Source organism: Astyanax mexicanus, chromosome 23 (assembly GCF_023375975.1).
Source record: "Astyanax mexicanus isolate ESR-SI-001 chromosome 23, AstMex3_surface, whole genome shotgun sequence".
In the NCBI taxonomy this organism is placed as follows: Eukaryota; Metazoa; Chordata; class Actinopteri; order Characiformes; family Acestrorhamphidae; genus Astyanax; species Astyanax mexicanus.
Window position 1 is genome coordinate 18,223,869 of NC_064430.1, and position 25,358 is coordinate 18,249,226.

General features: G+C 37.2%; 1 protein-coding gene across 3 annotated transcripts in view; it reads left to right on the forward strand.

The window, feature by feature from the left end:
* enpp1 (ectonucleotide pyrophosphatase/phosphodiesterase 1) overlaps positions 1-25,358 on the forward strand; it is a 71,958-nt gene that overhangs the window by 367 nt on the left and 46,233 nt on the right. Inside the window, exons 1-5 of one of the 3 annotated variants that reach the window (XM_022668143.2) lie at positions 1,521-1,748; positions 19,896-19,968; positions 20,655-20,780; positions 23,809-23,934; positions 25,277-25,337. In XM_022668143.2, the coding sequence (XP_022523864.2) occupies positions 1,632-1,748; positions 19,896-19,968; positions 20,655-20,780; positions 23,809-23,934; positions 25,277-25,337 (503 nt within the window). In that variant the 5' untranslated portion in view covers positions 1,521-1,631. Of the gene's footprint in view, positions 1-1,520; positions 1,749-19,895; positions 19,969-20,654; positions 20,781-23,808; positions 23,935-25,276; positions 25,338-25,358 lie in introns of those variants that run through there. The other 2 variants (XM_022668144.2, XM_022668145.2) reach the window with 2 other exon arrangements.

Here is a 25,358-nt window from a genome sequence, read left to right on the forward strand (position 1 = left end):
GAAAAAAACGGGTTATCTAGAAGCTGTTGTGGATGTTGTGGATAGCCAGAATTTAGTACTATACTTTATGTTTGTAGTTTAAAGCAGTTTATTAACCCTGGTCTCTGCCCTAAAAATGTGTGTTCAGCTAATAAACAGTCATTTACTGAGTTTACCTGTTAAAATCCCTTAGCTGCCTATTGAGCATACATCATTATGTGTATCTAGCAGTTTGTTAGACACATCATACCACCACTTACTTTATTAAGTGCCTTTAAAGCATAGAAAAACAGTGGGGATATGCAGTAGAATATGCAGGAACAGGGTTGAGAAACACCGCTCTAACCTGACTTCTGTTCATTTGTAGTTCACAGTTCACAGAACACGTCCTGAGTAAATAAAAGGATTCCAGGCGAATCCAAATGTTTTTTTGTTCTGATGTCTAACATTCATATTAACTTCTGTCAAAAATCTTAATGAAACGTAAAGTTGCATTCTTTTTCCAAAAAAGGACACCATCGTAAGAAGTGCTTTCAGTAAAAAAAAAAAAAAAAAAAAAGCGCAGATGATAACTGATCAGTTTTTGTCATATATGTATATAGTTCAGACATTTCATGCATACTTTTTTCAAACAGTAAATGTAATGTGGAGTAAAATGTTGAGGTTGTAACAGCACCTTTACTTGGATGTAACTAATAATAAACAGAATACAGAAAAGAGGGATTCTTTGTGATTAAAAGTAATGTCACAAATGTTGTTCTAAGACACTATAGGGTGGGCTTCATATTAGCAAATGTGTCCCCTCCCACCCCCAACCCCCCAATTTCAAACCTGCTCCTGCGCCCTTGATTGCATGTGTATATAGCAATACATTTTGGCTGAACGGCCACAAGGGGGCAGAAAACGCTTTTTAAAGTGCTTTCTAAGCAGTTCTGTGAAGTTCAGTAGTATCAGAGACTGATCCAGCTGGCAGATTCAGGTTTCATGTTGACGAGCTCCTGTAGAGTAAGTTACTTCAGCGGTTGGTATTATTATTATAATGTCTTATTAGTTCTATAATTTTCTAATTTGTGTTTTTATAAAGTGTAAAATTAGTTCTACAGCTCAAGAAACTCAACTTAATGGAAGAGACAAAAAGACCAATCAGATGTAAAATATTCGAAAGCAGTGTGTAAGACTGGTGGAGGAGAACAGGCCAAGATGCATGAAACCTGTGATTACAAACCAGGGTTATTCTACTAAATATTGATTTCTGAACTTTATGATTATGAACTAGTTTTCTTTGCATTATTTGAGGTCTGAAAGCTCTGCATCTTTTTTGTTATTTCAGCCATTCCTCATTTTCTGCGAATGAATGCTCTAAATGACATGGGGGGGTTGGTATTCAAATTTATAGAGATGTGTTTAAACAATGTTTTAAAAAAAGTATACAATATGTAGTATTTTATTTATTTTTAGAGTTGTGCTGAACTGCTGAGGACTCTTTAGCTTTATGCACTAAGTGGGGGGGCTGCCATTGAACGTCATCAGAGTAGAGGGTGGTCCTTAGCGCGTAGCGGCGGAGTTTTCAGTGCTGTTCGGAGTCAGTGTTCACCCGGAGGAGTGTTTACTCTCAGTGTGAGAGAGTCTGTGTGTGTGTGAAGTTAATAATAATGGAAATGTCTGAAGGAGAAGAGCGCGCGGACGCGCTGTTAGCCGCAGGACCGACACACAAACACAAAAACAGCGCGAGACCCGGCGCGAGCAGCAAAACCAAGATCATAGCCGGGGTAAGATTTACTCTCATATATATAAAATATATACACTAGAGACTATAGCAGGGCTCCCTACACCTCTATATCAGTGTACTTCTTTAATTAACCTGAGAAAGTAGTGTAAAATATAAGGGAGTGTTTAATATGTGTATTCTTGTATATAAATATTTTTATTTATGACCTGCTTGTATGTCTTGTATTGAACGTAGATATATATTGTGACATAATATAAAAAACGATATAAAAATAAATTGACACGCATTTTTAAAGGTGCAGGGGTGTGTTAAGACTACGAGCAGGGAAACATCTTATGTATGCAGGACAGGGTGCCTCCTCCAGGACCAGGAGTGAGACATAATAATCACATTTATTGTTTATTAGGACTCTGTAATGTCTTATAATTTACATAAATACAGCTCTCTTTATGCAATCATTTCCATTTGACCACTTTATCAATGTTCACCAGTATCTTGTTTATATTTGTTGTTACAATGTGAAATAATACCACCACTTATTAGGGCTGTGAGGAGATTTACAAGACAAGATTATAATCATCTTCTAATGGATGTCAATCAATTTTTACTCTGATTATGAATTATGTATGATTTTATCATTTGCAGTACAGCACAGCATCAAATGCATTTACTGCAGCCAGTTTTATCATAAAACCCAACAACCATAAACTCTCCTGTATGATGGCACTGTCAAGGGTCTGAATTCAACTGCAAACCCCCTGAGTGTTTTATACAGACCTGGCATCCTATGACCAAATCTCGACACGTTGCCTCCATGTGCATCTGCCATACCACGTTGATGTGTAGTTTAAACCGTGAAAGTGTGTGCGTTTGTGTGTGTCTGTGTGTCTGTACACGTACACAGCGGCTCACTCCAGCTGACCATGAATGAACGTTTGTTTTAGATACCTGTACATAAGTCTTGCAAGACACAATATTGTACCGTTTTATTCTTATCTTATTTTTAATCATTTGAATTACAATTGGGGTGTATAAAACATATAAAATGTTTTTCAGCATCTGTCTTGGTTGCACAAATATTTCCCAGAATGAAAAAAACTCTACCTCTAGCCTAGTTACATCACGTGAGCACAGTCTGCAGCTGGTAATACAATTTGAGTTTACTATTATTCACACTATTATCACAGTTCTTTCAATGTGTTTTTTATGAAAACTTGCTTTCACACTTACCTTTTTTGGTCTGAACTTTCTGACTTTTTGGTTTGGTCTGAACCAAAATAGCAGCTGTTAAAGGTGCCACAAAAAGTCTGACCAAAAGAGGTGGTCTCAGTGTGGATCAACTGAAACACGGTTCGGTTTATCTGAAGGCACTTTACTTCAGACGATCTGACCAATTCCACAAAGTTGAGGATAGGTATTGTCATTCCTTGAGAAAGGCCCTTAACCTTCACTGCTGCCTGGGCCACGCACTGTATCAGTGTTCACACTGTGTGTGTGTGTGTGTGTGTGTTCACTTAACTTAGGGGGAATTAGGAAAACCATTAGCCCTATTTACTCAGTTTAGTTGAGTTCTACCAAAGTCTTTATAGACAAGTCAGTTCACTCAGCGTCCATCTTGGCAACACTGCTGGGCAATTATATGCCCTCACGCAAGATCAGCCTCCTATCTGTTTGAATGGAAAGAGACTAAAATACTGTGAAGAGAAGGTGTAACTACCATTTAAACAACATGATTTTACATCCCTGATAAAATCTCGGCTTGTTCCCTTTCAAACCCCATTCATACAGCAGTCAGTGGGCTTTATTAAGGTCTCTGGTTGAACTGACTTCAAATAGTATAGCAACGTTAACGCTAAAAGTTAATATAACTATTTGTTCCTTGCATCATTAATCTGCATAATGGGTGTGTCCCTGCACCACTGACTCACCAACATAATGTATGATGTATAACCCTTCCCATGGGTATGCGGCTAACACCCCAAAAAAAGAATGAGAAGATTAGCAGTATATTTTATTAGTCTATTAATATGCCTAACCACTCATTGTAAAGGTAAGGCTAGCTTGTGTTTTTGTTTATTAATAGAAGATGAAAGAAAATATATAATATGTGTAAAATATGTAATGTGCACTCATGGCTTACACTGTAGCCAGGCAGTCAACCATTACTGTATATAAAGTCCAACTGAGTAAACAAGGGAACGTACCACTAATAACTCACCATCAGTGTGCAGTTTTGAGTTCTCTGTTATAGTTTATCTAAGGGTTAACTGTCTTGCTACAGTGTTGTAAACTGTGACCCTTTTCTGTATTGTCTAGTGTGAATTTCTAAGCATGCTGAGAGCTTCAATGAAGGAACTCTGTGCTGGATTAATTTTCTCATATAGTATGATAATTAAAGTCAACACAACTTATCCAAATTAAGTAAAAATCAATGTTTTAGTACAGCTAAATAATAAAAATAAAAATCAGTTTTCACAGTGTAATAGACTTATGGAATTCTATAGTTGTTTCTCTGGAAAGCTAACCCCACAGTTAGAAGGCTGTAGTTTTGCCTGGTTAGCTCCCACTGGATGCCACCTTTTCCAGAACAAAGAATGTTATCAATGCAAAGGTACTCTTATGTTACAGAAACACTAGGGATCTTAAGAATAGCCAAATACGTGTTCTACTTTATTCAGAATGTGTTAGGTCAGTTTGTTCTCTAGAATCTGGTATTCCCCATTGCCAGGACACACCTGTACAGAGGAAATAATAAGAAACCTGAGAACTGCTAAATCTGTGCTGAAGGAATCGATAATGAATATCAGTATCTCCTGTTACTAACAGTTTTCTCATGCTCCAACATGAGGTGTAGCTTTTTTAAAATTTGTTCTGTACTTTAATAAAGTAAGAACATTTTGAGTAGATGTCTCTGTAGTCTAGAATTGATCGATATGATTGTAACAGATTGTAACAGAACCATTGTAACTTTTTAAAATTAAAATATGTACTTAAATACATACTAAATATGCTATTTTGGAACAACTTGTGGCAACTTAAGTATATTTTCATTGTAATTAAGCTATATTTAAACACAACATAAAGGCATTAAATTGCTTTTTTCGTACAACTTCTGTGAACTTAAGTAGTGTAGTAGTATGTGTATTTTAAACATAATTTTTAATACACTTGAAGTATATTGTAAATGTACTACTTTGCGTATTGATGCACATATTGTGAACACCTTAATGCTACTAAAACAAAAAACAAAAACACTAAAGTGCACTTTAGGCAGTATTTAATGCCACTATATATTTTTTCCATCAACACAACGTATAATTTAAAGCATTGCTTAAAAATATTTTTTTTTTGGAAATACAGAGAAAGTATATTTAATGTGTGTTTCCTTAAAGTATATTAAATTCAAAAATGCACTTTTAGTATTATATACCTAATATGAACATACTTTTAATGCTCTTAAGTATACTTCCTTTTTCCCAAGGGAAAACAATGATCCAACATGTCATGATACTAAAAAGCACTCCATGTATCCAGGACTGAAGTAAAATAAATGATACTGGACAGATATAATTAGTCTCTAGTAGATTTTATTTAATATGAAATGAGAAAAGTGTGGATTTTCCTTTTTGCTACAAACAGCAAGACAAGTTGTACCCTCATGGCCCATGTGGTTCTAAAATAATATAACAATATTTTAGGGTATTTTTGTGATAATATAAAAAAATCTTGCAATATTAATGCGTATGATGTGATATGGCACACCCTAAGTGTGTTTTTTTTTTTATATATTTTGCTAGTCTCATTCTTCCATCAGTTCAGCAAATTGCTTCATCCTGCTGAGGAAAAGCATCTTCAGAGTTGCATTACCAAAATTCGACCTACTGCTAGTAATGGTATCTATCCAGTGTACTGTAACCTATGGAGCAGCAGTGCTATTAAAAGTGCATAAGAAACTGTAAGTGCTGTTTCCACTAACTTTCAGTGCGAAACACAAGTTCACTTACAGCCTTTTCTTACAAGGCAGCCCTCGTTTTTTTGTGGCCTAGGCTGCTGCTATTTTTAATTTAACTTGAGTTTAATCTGATGTGGTAAAGTTGCCTACGTTATGAGCCTCCCTCATCCTGCTGGGCTGATACTTGGCCGCACACCCAACCCAAATACGTTCTCATGGCTATGGTAACAGCCACAGTCAGGGATCAAACATGGTGATCTGGGTCTGTCAGAGTAAAATAGGCAGAAGGTTAAAAGATTTTTTTTATGTTTCTGCATAATTTGAACAGAAAATTACACCAAAAGTCCTAAAAGTGCAAAGAGAACCAAATCAAACTAATGAGACAAAATTACTAGACTAGTCATTTATATACTTAGGAAAATTATCTGCTATTTTATATATGACTGGCTAAAGTATACCTTTGCAGCAAAAGCTGCTAACTGTTGATTAGTCCATCACAACAGCTTGGAGTAATTTTAGTCTGTTCCTCCGTACAAAACAACTTTAACTGTGTTGGTGGGTTTCTCCTATTAACTGCTTGCGTCAGATCCTTCCACCACAATTTAAAGACTTTAAAATGGTCATTCCAGATGATGAACATTTTTCTTTTTTGCATCTACTTTGTTAGATCATCTTATGTTCTCTTAAGATACAACTCACAGGCAGATGAATTCACATTTTCAGAATTTGTTGTTGCATCAACACTGGCAAGCCATCCTGGCTCTGATGTAGCAAAATAGGCACAAACTATAATCCTACAACCACCATGTTTCACAGATGGTATATCTTTATTCTGGAAAACAGTGTTTTCCTTTTTCCAAACATGACGCTTCTCATCTGTCAACAGAACATTGTTTCAGTAGCTTTCTGGCTTCTTTCTGGTCCATATGAACTTTAGTAAACTGCTTACTGGAGCAATGGTCTTTTTGTAGAGCAGTGACTTTTTGCTTCACCTGTAACCCAGTCATGCATGCCACCCTGATGGTGGACCCCTGAACACTAAGGCCTTTATTTGCTTAGAAGTTACCTTGAGTTCCTTTGTGACCTCACAGACCAGGGCTGCATGATATTAGAAAAATTTGACATTACAATGTTACGCTTTTGGGTCAGACATCTGGACTGACCGAGAGCTTTAGAGTCAGCCGAGCACTGAAAACCTGAGAAAAACAGCAAAACAACAATAAACAGCACTGTAATCTGGCATTTAAATGGCCCTTAAACAGGTAAATAGTTAAAGCAGCACTAGGTAGGATTTCCTTGATTTTTTATATTTTTAAAGTAAAATTACAGCTTGAAACTCACTGCAGTGCTGCATTGAGGTGTAATAGGAGGAATAGCGGTGCTCTTGTGTCTGTGCCGGGCTTCTCTGAGCTCAAACCAGTCTCTGTAAATTTTCCGAGGCGGACACGACCAACGCTCGCGAGAACTGCGTCCTGCTTTCCGACTTTTAGTTATAACAGTTCTACAAGAACTACTGGTTCATTCTTTACAAACTAACATACAGAAACTCTGGTAGAAGCTGGAAAGAGACCGAATATGTCTGTGAAAGCCAGAAAACGAGAAAGAGAAACTAATCCGCGTGTAACATTTATTACACTCAAACAGGATGTGTTTGATTTAATTGCCTTGCCTTGGTCTTGAATTTTATTTGTTCACAATCTGTCTGTGGATTTATGACATTCAAACTCTTTAGAGATGAATTTGTAACCTTTTCTGAGCTCCTGAAGAATCTCATTTATTTGTGCCATAATGCTTCTATTATTATGTTGCGAAGATCAGACTTTACTAGATTCCTGTTTTTTTTTTTAACAAAATGAGTTGTCCATTAAAAACACCTGACCCTAATTTCACCTTTAAATTATCTGTTAATTTTAAGGGTTCATGCACAGCTATGTAATTTCTGTAAAATCTTCATGCAAAAATACTGAAGATTCTAAAAGCAAAAATAAGTAAATATTTTTGGGCATGAGTATTGAAAATCTAAACTTGATGTATGTCTTTTGTGTTTTTTTTTACACCTTTTGTGTCTTTCGTCACAAACAAGACTTCATCTTAATGCGTTCTTATGTCTGAACATTTGCTAGTATTATTAATAATGATAATGTTTTATAGAACTAATGACACTTGCTGTTACTGTATTAATACTGTATAGTACTATGTGTAAGACAAGCATTAACAAGCAGTTGGAAACTATACAAGTTAGACATGTCTGGACTATAAGAAGGAGGCAACAGCTGGTATGAGGGTGAATGAGGGTGGAGACGTGTTGTGTTTGTGTGTAAGAGAGGAAGAGTATTAGGTAACCTTTTGTGTTCTGAGTTTTGGCTTAAACGAGGCAAAGCTTGTGCGCTGTTGTGTAGCTTTTCCGCTGCATGGATAAATGTTTTTTAAAGAAGTGTTGAAATGGTTTCATTTAGCATTGCTGCTGCAGCGTAAACACACTGGCTACCAGTTTTATACAATATTGCTACTGCATCATTACCATGTCACATGTTGTCTACCGGGCTTGTCCAACATGGCTATTGAGTCATTAGGACACCGACTATTGGCCTTGTCCTACATTGCTACCTGACTATGCTAACATTGCTAATGCTACTGCTCGTCCCATTTTGCTAGCACTATGCTAGCATGCCAAGCAGAGGGGTGCATTCCAACATCATTACTGTTAACAACCAACTGGCCTTATCTGACATTGCTGGACAATAGGCAGCTTCCTCAGTCCTTAGGCCCATTTAATGAGTTAACCAACCATGCTAAGAAAACTGGGCCCAACCCTGTTTATGTCCGTGAAGAAAAGCCACCTCTGAGCTCTGTGCTCACAGTTTAGCCGTGCAGTGGAAAATCTTTTGAGTTTTGAGTACTGAGTTTAAGGGGCCATTTCAGTGAAATATATACAGCTGTAATGAGCCTTGTAAGAAATATATATCAGAACATCAGTGCCAGAACAAACAACTGAAAGAATTTTTTAATGTTGTTTTAACTGATGGAGAGGGTGTTGACTTTAATGCTCTCTTGACCCGTTAAGAATCAGCTTTGTGTTGAGATGCTTTTTGGGAATCCATCCCTGGTTGGTTTTCCATAAATACTGGAAATGTGATAAGGGCTGAGACCAGGTGCAGGCTTTGACAGGAAGCCAGAGAAGTGGTTGAAAGCAAGGATATGGGCAGATGTGTCCTGGTTTGTTTGAATAATGAATAGGGGTGTAGGGAAGTATTGATATAGCAAAGTATCGTGATAAAATATAATGACCAACATTCAACCTAAAATGAACATCTGTTGACTATTGCTGGGCGATAAAACGATATCGATAGTTATCGAGGAAACTATATATCGCGATAAGTCGGGGCGAGAAATTCGATAAACTAAATTTTCTATTTCCCGTTTAAGTAGCGTTGTGAAAAGGCGCAGCACGAGATCAGGCAGCACGCTGAACTGCTGCTCAGCCCAGTACAACCCCTCCCCTCCCCTCTCCACCATCCCCCTCCGCCCCACCCCCCGAGCCCCTCCACTCTGAACTCCTCACATAGCGGCTCCTTCTCTCCCATTTACTGGATAAACTTCATTTATACTATTCAGCGGCGCTACACTGGAAAACTCACCTTTTAAATATGAGGCATGCGTCTCCAAGATATTTAGAGAGGTGAGCTTGTTCAGATTTCTGAAGGCAGGTAAACGCTGCTCTGTTTGCTGCTAGTTAGATTAGCTTGTCTCCAGTTTAAAGTTAGCGATGTTTAGGTGTAAAAGGGATCTGTGCAATCTGTCATCATTAGCTAAGATGCTTTCACTGCTTTTTACATTCTAATAAACTAATGGGTAACGCACGTTAGCCGTGTTAATCCACGTTTCGTGTAAATTAAGGTTAACTTCAGCACGAGTGAGGGGTTAGTATATAAACACACAGAAAGGAAGCACTTTCCATCTTTTTTCCTAACTCTCACTGTTTCTGTTAGAAAACCCTGAGGGCAGCATTCTCCTCTGTCTTTGTGTTTTATAGTTTTTAACAGATAGAGAGTCTGTTATGCTGGATATTTTACTAAATACAGAAGATTATATAATCTGTCTAGCTGTATTTGAACTGAGCTAAACATTGCTGTTACTGAACTGGAGTTTTAAATACACTTAAGTAATGTAAGTCTAGTCTACTGAAAGCCAGTAATGTTAGTATAAATCTGTACTGCAGTAGAAGTGGATCATTTCAGAAACTTGACTTTATTCCTCCCACCTCCATTATAGGCCACTTTTTTTTTTAAATATTTAAATGTTAGCTTAATTTAAATGAAAAAAAAAACTAAAGGCTCTTATTTAAAAAAAAACATAAGCAGTAAATTATCTAAAATTACAACAAATAGAAAATAGAAAAACAGTAAAACATATGTAATACATACTTTTTATATGACCAAAATTAAACTAGACTGAAATCTGACTAAAACTAATAATATCCGATAGACTAAAATGTAACTAAAACTATTATACATTTTAGTGAAAAGACTAAGACTGTATCAAAATCACCTGTCAAAATGAACACTGTGATATACTCTTGTATTTTGCTTTATGTAGTTGCCTGCATTCAGGGAGGGGAATGATCTTTTGATTAAATATAATTTTATAAAAATAAATAAAGTGTTATTGCAATTTAAATTAAACAGACATATAATGTAAAGGGTCTTACATATTTTTTAGTTTATATATTTGTCCCCTTTTTAAAATTAATTTAAAAGCTGTACCCACCTGGCAAGATGTTAACATCCTAGTGTCTGTCCACAAGGCTCTGAGCCTGCTAGTGATTTTGTCCATAACTCCCTTATTCTGTCACTTCTGAGTAAAAATAGAAACCTTTAAGTGTAACAGAAAGTGATTTGATTTATATCGTGATACATATCGATATCGGCTGATATGAAAAACTATATCGTAATAAGATTTTTTTCCATATCGCCCAGCCCTACTGTTGACATTGGTGGCCAGCTGGGACGCTGCATGTGTGGCTAATGATGCTAAATGTAAAAGCATCCAGACAAGTTTTCCTTCTCTTACCTTTTTTATCATTTTGTTTTATAAAAATGTTTAAGCTTCTTCAACCACAGATACAGCTTTTTACATCCTTTTCTTTAAAGGATGTGGGATATACATTAGCTGTGGTGTTCACACAGCACTCTGAACTTTTTGTGTTGGAAATCTAGCTAGCTATGTTATAAATAGCTCTGAATCAGGTTAAATAGCATGTTGAAATGTTGAGTTAGCACAGCGAGCTACTTTTTGATCAGTATCCACAGCAGTAGCTACTCCAGACTGCATTTACTTTAAATACAGTGTGACCAGAAACCATTTAATATAAACTGACCTGATATTCTATCATAAATGCAGCAGAACACTTGAAAGTGGCCGTGGCAGAATAAGGTGGATAGTTTGTTGACATACTTTGATTAATGGAGAGCTCTAAAGGACACACTGTTAATTGCATTGTGATCTGTAACTTTCCCAAAAATCGAAAAGCTACTCCGCTGAAGTGCAGCATTATAAGGGTGAGTTTTCAGTGAGGTTTCCCCAGCACTAAAGCTGAGTGCAGCAGCAATAGCATTCGCGAAATTACAGTTTTTTTTATTACTTAGGTGCTTCCACCAGATTCCCCATTAGAAGGAAAACATGGCAACACTCATACTCATTTCGATATAGGCATCCATACTAGTGTCGCTTAATGCGATAGTATGCCCTATAATCCGGTGCGTCTTATAGTGCGAAACATACAGTAAATAATTAGTTAAGTGAGTAAAATGTAAAATATTTTAAGCATTTTTTTTATTGTTAGGCAGTTAAATGAAAAAAACAGCAATATCATCATGATTTTTGCAGAGGTCTCAAAGATTCACAGATTTATAAACACTCTCAAAACTTATCCCAACAAACAGCAGCCATGGGCTTGTCTAAGCAGCTGCATAGTACATAGACAATTAAAGAAACTGATGCCAATAAAGCAGGGCAAGACTGTAAGAAGATGAGGCTGGATGATATGGCCATGAAATTAATAAAGTATTTCTTAATATTGTGTCATACCATATCACATGCAATAATATCTGCATAATTTTTTAATATTGTTAACGATATTATACAGTGAAATATCGTGTCACATCACCCACCCTAATTATCACATCAGGGTACTACTTTTTTTTTTTTGCTGTTTTTAGCAAAAGAAAAATGCACACTCATTTCTCATTATATATCTACTGAAGACAGATTATATCTGTCCAGTATCATTTATTTTTTAAATCCTGGATATATGGAGATATTTGAAGTGCTTTATTATTAGTATCATGACATTCTGGATCATTGAATTCTGTTACAAATCTGATACAATTCTTGTATTTTTTAATATCTCAGTTAGGTGTGTGCCATATCATACTGTATGCAATAATACATTTTCATTTTGCTGCAGTAGTGTATTCTTGAAATATTTTTTTTTAATTCAATGTTTTGTCATATCGTCAAGTGTATTGTAATCACGAAAATAGCATGAAATATCGTGATATTATTTTAGGGTCATATCGCCCACCCCTATGCTGTATAATTTCAATATTGGTATGAACAATAAAAAGCCCTAATATATACTGAAATTGGAGTACACAATATATTGTGACAGTAATATTGTGATTAAAAGATTTGTAGTGCAATAGATTCTGCAGTATTCTGTCTTAAAAGCAGTATGTTTGAAACAATGTTCTGTGAACTGATAATGAAGTTAAAACACAACTTTTTGGACGCAAAGAGAAAAACAGCATAAAAACAGGAAAAGAACGTTTGGCAACTGTTAAACACGGGGGTGGAAAAATGAAACTGTCTTGAAAAAATCTGAAGATGAAAAGAGGTCTGCTTTAACATCAGAATCTTTCTAAATCCACCTTAAAATCCCAAATTAACGAGCTTAAGAAGCTTAAACTAAATGTTGGACCGAGACTGTCACAGTCCCCCTGCCTAAATCCAAGAAATGTAGGGGGGCCTCAGATCAGTGCATCCATCTCTCATAACTAGAAGTATTTTTTAGAATGGAAAGGGAAAAAATACCGTTCTATAGAAATATTTTTACTGGCTGTGATACTTGTGAGTGCAGCTCTAAGCCCCAGCAGCAGAATACATGCGTCTGTTTAACTCTGAGAGGTTTGATGTCATCTCATGTTTAATATATTATAAACAGTTTACAGTAGTGGAAGGAGAGCAGAGGACAGTGGATTTAGGCCTGTGGAAATGAATGAATCCTCAGTTTGCACGTATAAAAGGGATTTATGCTCTACATTTATCTTGTATGAATGTATACAGCTTATTTCCTAAAGATCCACAATGTTTATGTATCAAAAAATACAGAAGTTCTATATCTTTTGCTGCTCAGTTTACGATGTCCATTCTCTAATCCTTCATCAGTCATCACAGGATTTTGCCTATAGGACTTTGTTGGTGGTGAATTCTTAGTTCAGCAGTGTCACTGAGATGTTTAAAAACTCCAGCAGCACTGCTGTCTCTGATCCACTCATCCACTCTTCACCACCAGTTTCTTTTTTCAAAACTGGAAACCAGCACAGTTAAATAGGAGTGGAGATGGGGCTCCGAGTGGTCCAGCAGGCTAAGCGCTGCCACTATAATCAGAAGGCCGCTGGTTCGAATCCTGTTCATGTAGCTTGCCATCAGCTACTGGAGGTCTGAGAGAGCATAATTGGCCTTGCTCTCTCTGGGTGTAAAGATGGCGCTCTCTCCCCACATCACTTCAAAGGGTGTTGCCGATTAGCACAGGGCGTCTGTGAGCTGATGTATCTGAACCAAGTCGCTGCTCTTTCCTCCGTGTGCGCTGTGATGCTACTTGCCAATGCTGCATCAGCAGCAGTTTGAAAAAAGGCGGTGGCTGACTTCACATTTATTGGAGGACGCATGTGCTAGTCTTTACCGTCCTGGTGTTGGGGGTAAGGGGGAGTCCTAATGAGTGGGTTGGGTAATTGGTCGTGTAAACTGGGGAGAAAATGGGGAAAAATTTTAAATAAAATGATAAAAAAAAAAAAAAAAAAAAAAAAAAAACAGTAGTGGAAATAGTTAATTGCAAACAAGTGGAGTTAGTTGTAATTATGCTTTTTTTTTATTAAAAACTTGTTTCTGAGATTAAAATGTTATGTATACTGTTACACTGGAAATTTCCATTGCCCCCTTAATCTCATTTAATATCTTTTTTGAATTTGGAAAAAATTAAACTTACAAATTTTACCAAACTTGGCAACCTCTTCTTCACTATTTTAACCGATCACCACATAAACTGACTAATTCTTGAGGGCCTTTATCTGTATTTATTTAACTAATCGATCTTATTGTATGACTACCATATTCATTGTTACATTTACTTTCATTTTTATTTTTTATTAATTTTTTTATTTTTTTCTGTTGATATTCTTATGTTTTACATTTTATTTCATTGTTTAGCATAAAAATGCGATTTATCTCCTCACTTTTGTGTTTTATTCATTAGACCCACATGGGTGGGGAAGGGGGTTGTAAAAATGTTGTTAATGGAAAAATGGACGGTAACATTGTTTTTGGTATTCTGTGTACTGCAACTTAATAAAATGTCCAATAAAAACATATATTTAAAAAATGTTATGTAAGATTTTGAACATGCTTTTGCAGTTCTATCATAAACCATGATTTATACTAAAAAAGGACTTGTATACTTTTATAGGTTTATTTGGTCATGTTAATCATACTCCTACTTGTACTAAAGTTTTTTCTAACTGGAGTATTTGTACTTTTTCTGAAGTGTGTGATTCTCTGGGTTTACAACAAGCCCCAAAGGATGGGTTGTGCCACTCAGGCAGGGATGTTAGATAGTGAATGGTTAGATGGTGCTTATTTAAAAGATAACAATCTGGACAAGATAAACATTCAGGATGAGGATCTCTGAGTAAATGGCCCAGAGAAGAATCCCACAGTGGGGGGTGGGGGAATTCATTCATTCATTAAATGACAGTGGTTTACAACCCATGGGCTGCAAAAGTACTGCATGGGTTTTTAAAAAGGTTTAAAAAAGTTGGGAACCCCTGATTTGGGGTTCATATCATATGCAAAATATCGGCAACATTTTCGAATATCATAAACAACATTATACCCTGAAATACCATGCAATATCACTCATTACATTTACATTACATTACATTACATTTGGCAGACGCTTTTGTCCAAAGCGACTTACAATAGTCAAGTACAATGTAAAATAAGTTTAAAGGTAAAACATCTTTGGATAGGGATAAAAGGAGGACAAAGGGGAATAATATGATAGAGGAGTGAAGGAGAGGAAGAAGGAAATGAGGTTAGAAGTAGTTAGTGTGTTAGAGGTGTTAAGAGAGTAAGTGCTCTTTGAAGAGCTCTGTCTTCAGGAGTTTATTAAAGATAGCGAGAGATTCTCCTGATCTGGTAGTGGAAGGTAGTTTGTTCCACCATTGGGGAACTCTGTATGAGAACAGTCTGGATTGCTTTGTGTGAATGTTTGGCAAAGCGAGGCGATGTTCACTGGAGGAGCGCAGCGGCCGGGAGGTAGCGTAAGCCTTCAGGAGCGAGTGCAGGTAGGAAGGAGCCTGTTCTGTCATCACCTTGTAGGCGATTGTAAAAGCTTTGAATTTGATGTGAGCATCAACTGGTAGCCAATGGAGCTCAATGAGCAGCGGGGTGACATGTGCCCGTTTTGGCTGGTTGAAGACCAGACGTGCTGCTGCGTTCTGGATCATCTGGAGTGGTTTTACTACACAGGCCGGGAGGCCAGTTAGCAGGGCATTGCAGTAGTCGAGGCGTGAGATGACGACCGCTTGCACCAGGAGTTGGGTGGCCTGTTGCGTCAGGAACGGTCTAATTTTTCGGATGTTATAGAGCGCAAAGTGGCAGGACCGAGCAACTGAGGCCACATGGTGCGTGAAGGAGAGTTGGTCATCAACCATAACACCCAGGTTCCTAGCAACCTTTGTCGGTGAGAGAGAGAGAGAGTCGATACTTATAGAGAATTTGTGTTGAAAAGATGGTTCAGTCTTTGAGAGATTTAATTGAAGGTGATGCTCCCTCATCCATGAGGATATGTCAGAGAGACACTGCGAAATCCGTGCAGAGATTGAGTGATCTTCAGGTGAGAACGACAGGTATAGCTGGGTGTCATCAGCAAAGCAATGGTAGGAAAATCTGTGTGAGCGGATAACCTGACCAAGAGAGGTGGTGTATATGGAGAAGAGAAGGGGTCCCAGTACCGAACCTTGGGGAACCCCAGTGGATAAGGAGCGGGCTGAGGACAGCTGTCCTTGCCACGACACCTTGAACGAGCGCCCAGTGAGGTATGATCTGAACCATGACAGCACATTGTCTGCGATCCCCATGTTTGAGAGTATAGTTAGGAGGAAGTCATGGTTGACTGTGTCAAATGCGGCCGAGAGGTCCAGCAGAATGAGCACTGAGGACTGACCTGCAGCTCTGGCAGTTTTCAACGCTTCAGTCACAGACAACAGAGCCGTCTCGGTAGAGTGTCCTTTTTTGAACCCAGATTGGTTCTGGTCCAGAAGGTCATTCTGGGAGAGGAAGCCAGAGACCTGATTTAAAACTGCTCTTTCTAGTGTTTTAGAGAGAAAGGGTAGCAGTGAGACCGGTCTGTAGTTGTCAACCTGGGCGCGGTTGAGAGAAGGCTTTTTGAGCAGTGGTGTCACATGTGCTTGTTTGAAAGCAGTCGGGAATACACCAGAAGTTAAAGAGGCATTGATCGTGTGAGTGATAGCCGGAATGATTGCAGGTGCGATAGTTTGCAGTAGGTTTGAAGGAATTGGGTCAAGCGGACACGTAGTAGGACGGCTACGTGTTAGGAGAGCCAGTGTCTCGTTCTCAGTGAGAGGAGTGAACGAGGAGAAAGCAACGCCTTCGGTGGAGGGACACCGGGCAGTAGAGGATGCAGTAGGACTGCTACATTGTGCATCAGTAAACTGGTTGCTGATGGCCGCCACTTTGCCAGTAAAGAATGAGGCAAGTGTTTCAGCCGTAAGGCATGTAGCCTGAGGAGGAGGCGGAGGGTTGAGTAGTGATTTAAATGTAGCATATAGTTTCCGGGAGTCTGTGAGAGAGCAGAATTTATTGTGATAAAATTCAGCTTTAGCAGTAGTGAGGTTGGCTGAAAAAGAAGCCACTCACCCCTAACTATCACATTAGGATTCTTTTAGCAGTTTTTAGCAAAGGAAAAATGTACAGTTCTCATTTCCCATTATATATCTACTAGAGACAGATTATATCTGTCCAGTATTATTTATTTTACTTTAGTCCTGGATATATGGAGATATTTAGAGTGCATTATTTTTATTATCACCATTACATTCTGGATCATTGACTTCTGTTACAAATCTGATAAATCTGATTTTTTAAATATCTTAGTTAGAGGTCTAACTTGTATGCAATAATAAAATTTAATTTTCATTTTGTTGCAGTAGTGTATTCTTAATTGTTTTTTTTTTTTTTTTTTTTTTTTTTAGTGTTTTGTCATATAGCCAAGAGTATCATTATTGCAAAAATACCATGAAATATCATGATATTATTTTAGGGCCATATCGCCTCATTCATTTTTTTATTATCCAGCTGTATCGCAATAAGGTAATAAACCCATCTGTAGTTTAAACTACAGGTTTTTGTTTTTTATTTTTTTACACTGTAATTAAGAACGTAATGCTATGCTAACTAGGCTGGGCAGTATTACAAAAAAGCTTGTATGTCTACTAGAGAAAGCACCGATATGATTGAGTTTCTGTATTGGCTCTGATAATGAATCAGACCGGAGTCAGACCGGAATCAGACAGGAGAATATTTTCTTTTGTTAAGGGCATTGCTAGAAGGAAGTAACATCCACATTCTTATCATTTACACATATGGGTCTAAAACATTTTTTTTTTAATTATTTTAGTGTAGTATGGTCCTTCATTTAATTTTACTATACGGCAGAGTGAAACTTTCATGTAACCTGCTCAGCAGGAGCCTACACTTGGTACGCTTTAGCTTCTGACAGACAGCCAACAGATGTTGTTCATTATTTCCAGTCTGGTTGCAGTTTTGTTGCATTATTTTTAAACTTCAGTGTTCAGGGTCTCTGACCCCTGCTCTTTAAAGAAGACTTTCAAAGAGCCTATAGATTTGTGTTCCATAAAATTTTAAAGTATTTAAATTCACATTTCGTTCTTTTAATAGATGTTTTTTTTTTTAACTTTAAAATAAATTTGATATATGTAGTAGCGTAATTCATTATTTTTTGTGAACTGGTGAGGAGGTTTGTTGTTGAAAAACATACATTTCAAAATATTTTAACATCAGATATATAGACCTAAATTTAAAGAGAACTAAAAATTTAAATATTTTAAAGAATTTTAAATAGGTTATTTTCAAAAACGTACTTTTTAAAATTTCACTATCACTAAAACATTGTTACAATTCAAATGTATAAATTACACTATTAAATAAATGTATTAAAAAAACAGCTACATTTAATTGAAGTATACAAAATGCAAATTCAAATATTTACTTCAGCTTTTAAGCTCCATATTTTAGAAGGTAAGTCTATGTAGTTGTTTTTTAAACGGAATCTGGTTCTGAAAAGACAAAGGCTATGAATTCCTGCCTCTCATCCTCAGATCTTCTTATTCCAAACCTGGGAAAATAGTTGAAATCATTCCAACTCTTGTGGGCTGAGTTGGTGGATAAATGTAAATGTGTTTGCTTTGATGACCCCAGCAAAATGTCTGTGCCAAACAAATTCCCCTGGTGCAGTGTGAACAGTGTAGGAGTGTGCTTTTAACCTGTTAGGATGGAATGCTTCCAAACATGTATGGTATCTATTCAAGGCAGATCTAAATGTAGTATTAGGCTTATTTAGATTTGCTTGTTTACAGAGCTAATGCATGGATTATGCTGTACATTTTCAAATAATTGATGAAAATGTATGTTCTGGCTCACGCAGTGTTAGTTTAATATATCTTTCCTTTATACTGTGCTGCTACACTTTATTACTGTATTTGCTAGTTCGAAACATGCCATCTTCTTTTGGCTTTTAGAGAAGAGAAAGATGAGAGGGAAGAAAACACATAATACAGAACTTTGGGCTTGTTTTAAGCTCGTAATTTTTTTTCATTAATAGCTGAAATTTGTTCATTTGAAGTAATGAAACATACCAGTCCTGCTTAAAAGTTTTATTAAAATTTCTTAATCTTTAAAAAAAAAACGCTTTTATTGTGGTCATTTCTGTTTTGTTTAAGTAGGTGTAGGCTAAACAGCTTAGCAATCGGCTAAAATGCTAACATGACAACAGGCGACTCCAATAATGTTCTGTGTAGCTTAAAAATGCAACATATAAGGAAAAAAAAACTTTTAAATACTTTAAATGCTATGGGTGCCCATTTTGAAGTAGAACGAACATTTGAATTTTTTGTTTTGCTGCTAAGTTAGCATTTAGCATAATTCAGCTTTTCTCTACCACTGCTATATATTGATATATTGGTTAATTGGTTTGGTAACCTCATTGAGCTTTGAACTTCAAAGCCAGGTGTATCCAATCATGAGAAAAGGTATTTAAGGTGGCCAATTGCAAGTTGTTCTCCTATTTGAATCTCCTCTGAAGAGTGGCATCATGGGCTCATCAAAACAACTCTCAAATGATCTAAAAAAAAAAAAAAAAAAAAAGTGTTCAACATAGTTGTTCAGGGGAAGGATTCAAAATGTTGTCTCAGAGATTTAACCTGTCAGTTTCCACTGTGAGGAACATAGTAAGGAAATGGAAGACCACAGGGACAGTTCTTGTTAAGCCCAGAAGTGGCAGGCCAAGAAAAATATCTGAAAGGCAGAGAAGAAGAATGGTGAGAACAGTCAAGGACAATCCACAGACCACCTCCAAAGAGCTGCAGCATCATCTTGCTGCAGATGGTGTCACTGTGCATCGGTCAACAATACAGCGCACTTTGCACAAGGAGAAGCTGTATCTTCTTTCGCATCACTCTCCCATACAGCTTCTCCTTGTGCAAAGTGCACTGTATTGTTGACCGATGCACAGTGACATCGGTAATCTGAAGTAATCTGAAGTTACCTTGTCAATACATGTTTTAATATGTATATTATATCGTATGTGCAATATTCTTCCTCAAATAATCTAGGTCTGTTTTTTTTTTTCCTCTACAGATTCTTCTGCTCTCCTTACTGGCTATAATTCTAGCAGTCGTCTTGACCTTAAAATTACACTGTGATGTGAAAGGTACAGTCTTTGTTTAATTTTCAGCTTCATAGTTTATATTAAAATGCAATTTTTTATAATTAAATGAAACATACATGTATTAATGGAAATATGTCCTCACTTATCTGTTATTCATTAAATTCAGTAATACTTCACTTTAGGAGTGGGTGATATGGCCCTAAAATAACATCATGATATTTCATGGTATTTTCGCAGTAACGGTACTCTTGGCGATATGACAAAACACTGAATTAAAAAATTCTTTCAAGAATACACTACTGCAACAAAAAAATTCAAATAATGCACTCCAAATATCTCTATATATCCAGGATTAAAGTAAAATAAATGATACTGGACAGATATTATCTGTCTCTAGTAGATATGGGATAATGGGAAATGAGAAGAGTGTGAATTTTTCTTTTGCTAAAAACAAAAAAAAGTAGTACCCTGATGTGATAATTAGGGGCGGGTGATATGGCACGATGTTTCAGGGTGTAATATTGTTCATGATATTACAAAATGTTGGTGATATTATCACATAAGATATGATATGGCACTGCTGACATGACAAAAAATTACCGCCTCATTGAATAAAACTGTATAAAATGTACAAAAAGTACTGTACAGTGAAGATAAATATATTGTTACAGCATTTTTATATGAAACACTGCATCCTAAACATAGAGATATCTCTCTTTTTCTGACAGTGAACAGCTGTAAGAGTAGATGTCTGTCAGGAAAGAGGACCATCGATGCTACGTGCCACTGTGATCCAGCATGTGTGAATGAAAGCAACTGCTGTCTGGACTATGAAGAAATTTGTGTGGAGCCAAGTAAGTCATATATCTCCTACATCCTAGATCCTACACTCTCACGCAGTGGCCTCGAAAGTATGTGATTAGAATCAGATATACGAAACTTGCACATGTTCCTGTTCAGTACCTTTATCACAAACCAAAAAGAATCTATTTTCTCCATCAGCAGTAAAAAAAGGTCTCAGCCAGATGGTCTGCTGGCAGGTGTGATGTGTGAACCTGGTCTGAATACATTTTGATCTCATACTTCAGCCTGGTGTGATGACCTGTGTACTCACTGACATGTTTGGTGTCATGTTGACACTTGGCTCAAGTCAACAGTCAGAGAAACGTGTGAGACGCCATGTAAGCAATTCCTCGTCTTAGCAGATTTCCAGCTACAGTTCTACTAGTCTTTGTGATGTGAGTTCATATGCCAGTGAGATTCATATTGGTAGTTCCTGGTTTAGTGAAAGATGAACAAATATTCAGTTTAATCTGATTAAGGTATCGTTGCTTGTATCGTTGCACTGTTAAACTAAATGTAAATGTTTTGTGCTCTGTTGGTTTGTTTTTAGAGATAGTAAGAAGGATACATGTTCAATTATCATTTTAAATGGTAGTTCTGTAATTGATTTGTCTTTAATGTTTTTATTTATGAATTCACGTACATGTATTTAATGTATTCAGTTGTGAACAAATATGGCAAAAAGAATGAAAACCTTCGATAAACCCTGTTTGATATACGCCTTTTAGATAAACATTGTTCCACTTCATTTCTGTGAACGCAAAAGAGGGATGTAAATGTTACAAGATGGTTGTGTTATAGGCAATCCTGTAGCTTGTGTAGAATTGTGCGCAGGGACACTCCTGCCCAGGAAAAAAAATCTAGTACCACTTCTGCCTGCCCGCTTTGCCAACTTGTACACATCTGGCAAATCAAAAAGGCAGTCCATGCAGTCTTGATCACTTTTCTGTGCTTTTAAAGGACGATTACAGATTATATTTTCTATAGTAACTCATACCATTATCAAGAGGGATCATCAAATATGAAGGAAACATAGTAAGTTTAAGTACTCACAGCTCTTGTCAGCAAAGCTTTAGCCAGTATGTTCTTATTTCAACCGTACAGCACATCTATGTGGAATGTAGCCTCGCAACCCACCTGCCGCTACTCCCCCAGTCTTATTTCACCTCCAGGTATAGACGGCAGCACACACAGTGTACTGCAGCCATGGTAACAGACAAGCTGACTATTCTGCTGAACAGGCAATCACTGAGCTTTAGTAAGGTTGCTGAGTATAGCTCTGTAATTTTCCCACCACCACTAGCATAGTATAGATCAGCTAGAGAGTAAGAATCTTTGTCGCTTGCCACTGTGTGTCAATCTGGCAACCAGCTTAAGCCTCACCTCTGGGGAGGAGTGGGTGAGGCAAACACCTCTGTCCAGTGTTTGGAAATTGGACTCTTTTAGCCATTATTGCTCGCATTTAATTCTGATTGTTCCTTTAACTTTTGGAACTTAAACTTTAAAAACTGAAGATAACCTCACTGAAATAATCTGAAGTGTATAGACACTGTTTGTGTATTCTTTATGAACTGTCACGGTACGAGGTCACGGTTCAGTTCGCACAAACCCACGCAGAATACATGGGTACAGGGAGTTTATAGAAGTAACTAATGTAACTAAAGTAACTAATGGAGTGTTGAACCTGAAACGTGTAGCTGTAGCATTGTTGCTATTAGCAACTAACCTATTCTGAGAAGTTTAGCTCTGACTGGAAACGGTGCATCTGAGAGTGCAGGCTGAAGCACACAAGCAGAGAGTGTGCGCAGAAACACAGAGAATTCAAATTATCCACGCACTGCGCTGCACTGAAATCGTGCCCTGCCATAGGAAATGAATGGTCGCCTGTCGCTTTCCAGTGTGAACGCAGGGTTAGGCGCTTGTACTGTTTCTCTCTCTCCGTTTCTCTCTCTCACTCTCTGTCTTGCTTGCTCATTAAAAAAATGTATCATGATTTTATTTCATTTTAAGTGATTGACACCACTAATAAAATTTTATTTGCACAATCTAATGCTGATATTTCTTAAAGAGAACTCAAACACTAAAATGCATCCAGTAATATGCTTAGGAAAAAGTGTTTGTAGTATAATCAGTTAAAATAATGCTGTTGTTTTTGTTCTTAATAAAGTTTGGCAATCATGCTCACTGTTTGTTTGTTCCAAAAAGATCCTTGAAAAGATAGAGCCTTTCATTATATCAGTAGGAGAGTACCTTGGTTTCAAGCATATAGTAAAAGTGCTCGAGCCCTGTTACAACACTCACTCCAAAAAAAGAAAACATGGTTATAATAAAGTTCCAGTGTTAATATAAGGCTAATAAAGGTGAGATTATACAGAATGCCCAGCCTTTTTATTTTTTCTGCCAACCGTACTGAAAACATACCGATCCGCGGGGTTTACACTGATGTAAACCGAACTGTGTATTTTCTGTACTGTTACACCTCTAGTAGACACAGGTTAACTGAAGGCGTCCTCACATGCTGTGCCAATAAAGACCAATTTTCCCTCTTGTAAACCAAAGAGAAGGTGGGGCTCAATGTTAATGTGTGGTCAGACAGAAGAGCGCTTGACGTTGTGTGGTCAGACTGGTGGGGGCTGAATGTTGTTTGGCCAGGCAGGAGGAGCCGTTTGGTATGAAGTCAGTCAAGAGCTCAGTGTTGCTGACCAAAGCAGGGAGGATTCAGCCTGATGTTCTCGACCCAGGCAGGCAGGAGGGGGGCAGAGGTTGTGGACCCACGCAGGTGTAAGGAGGCAAGATTTTGTGGATCCGTGCAGACGTGAGGAGGCCTGATGCTGGATTTTGAGAAGGCTTTAAAAATACATTAACAAAAATATTTTTTCTTAGTTACAATCAAATATAAGTTGTAGTTAGTAGGTTATCATTGTACTTATTCATCTAACAGCGTTTATTGGAGTTATAAAACTAAACCAGAGCTGTAAAGCAGCTTAGCACCAATTTCTCTGGCATCTTATTTCCATTTTGTTTTCACTTTCCCACCAGGTCAGCGCTGGACATGTTCCATATACCGCTGTGGCGAGGACAGACTACCCAATAGCCTTTGTTCCTGTGCTGCAGACTGCAGTCAGAAAGGCGATTGCTGTGCAAATTACAACAACGTGTGTGAAGGTACAGAATTGATTCATATACTATTTATTTAGACTAAATCATAATTTCTAGTTAGATGTATTGAGTAAATACACTTGGAAAAGCTTTTCTTACTGGCTTAAAATATGTGCTTAGATAGAACATCTTTTATTCAAATGAGCTGTTAATGTCCTCCATATCACTATGGGTGAGTTACTGTCGTATTTGATGGCTGCCCAGCATTTGGGACAAATACTTTGTGACATTACTTAAGTAGAAATTTTTTATATATTTCCATATGACTTTTTTTCCTTCTGCTCCTTACATTTTCTCACAGTTATCTGTACGTTCCACTGTTTACGTTTTAATAATAGCCACGTAACTCCTATATCATTTCAGCTTGTTTTCATTCCAGCTTCTTACCATTTCCAGATAAATCGCTTTATCCAGATAAAGTGAATCTGAATGTGGTTTGGATGAGAAATATAAACCTATACCATTCCGACGATCCATCACACCTGCACACGTCACGCCCACACTCCAGCAAGAGCATAGCAAAAGTATGTAGTCTATTATGAAGATGATCTGTGTAGAGACTCAAAAGTACTTGAGTGAAATGTCTCAAATAAGCTTCTTTAACATACAGCTCTGGAAAAAAAATTAAAGGCCACCTAAAAAGGATGAGTTTCTTTGATTTTACCAAATTGAAAACCTCTGGAATATAATCCAGAGGAAGATGGATGATCACGAGCCAGCAGACCAAACTGAGCTGCTTTAATTTTTACACCAGGAGAGGCATAAAGTTATCCAAAAGCAATGTGTAAGACTGGTGGAGGAGAACATGCCAAAATGCATGAAAACTTATAAGCTTGTGAACCAGGGTTATTTCACCACATATTGATTTCTGAACTCAGACCCAACCTGCAATAATCCCTGTGCTAATGTATGTGGAATGACTGCTAAACATTATTCAAAATAATCTTTATATTTATCAAGATAGAGTGAGTCTTGTGTATGTGTGTCAGTGATCTAAATGGAGTTATGCAATATGTGGAGTTTAAGAGAAAGACTACACCTGAAAACTTGTCCCATCTCGCTTAATTATTTTATTCACTGCCATATTCTGTGTTCTGGTTTCTTTGTGCTGCCATTTGATATAGCAATTTATAGCAGCGAGTATTTAATGTGGCCTTCTGTGGATCTACTGCTTTCTTATTTACAGCCTTTCTTATATGAATCACCAACATCTTTACCCACATGCTCCGCAGACACATATCCATGCTTATTTGGAATTTTGTATGTTTTTGTTTGTGTTGTTTTTTTTACGATGGAAGTGCTTTAGACTTGTCAGCACTAATTTTGTCATTTTTGTTTATGTTTATAGGAGAAAAGTCATGGCTTGAAGAGGATTGTGAGGATATCAAGACACCTCAGTGTCCTGCAGGGTAATATGATAATCAGGTTTA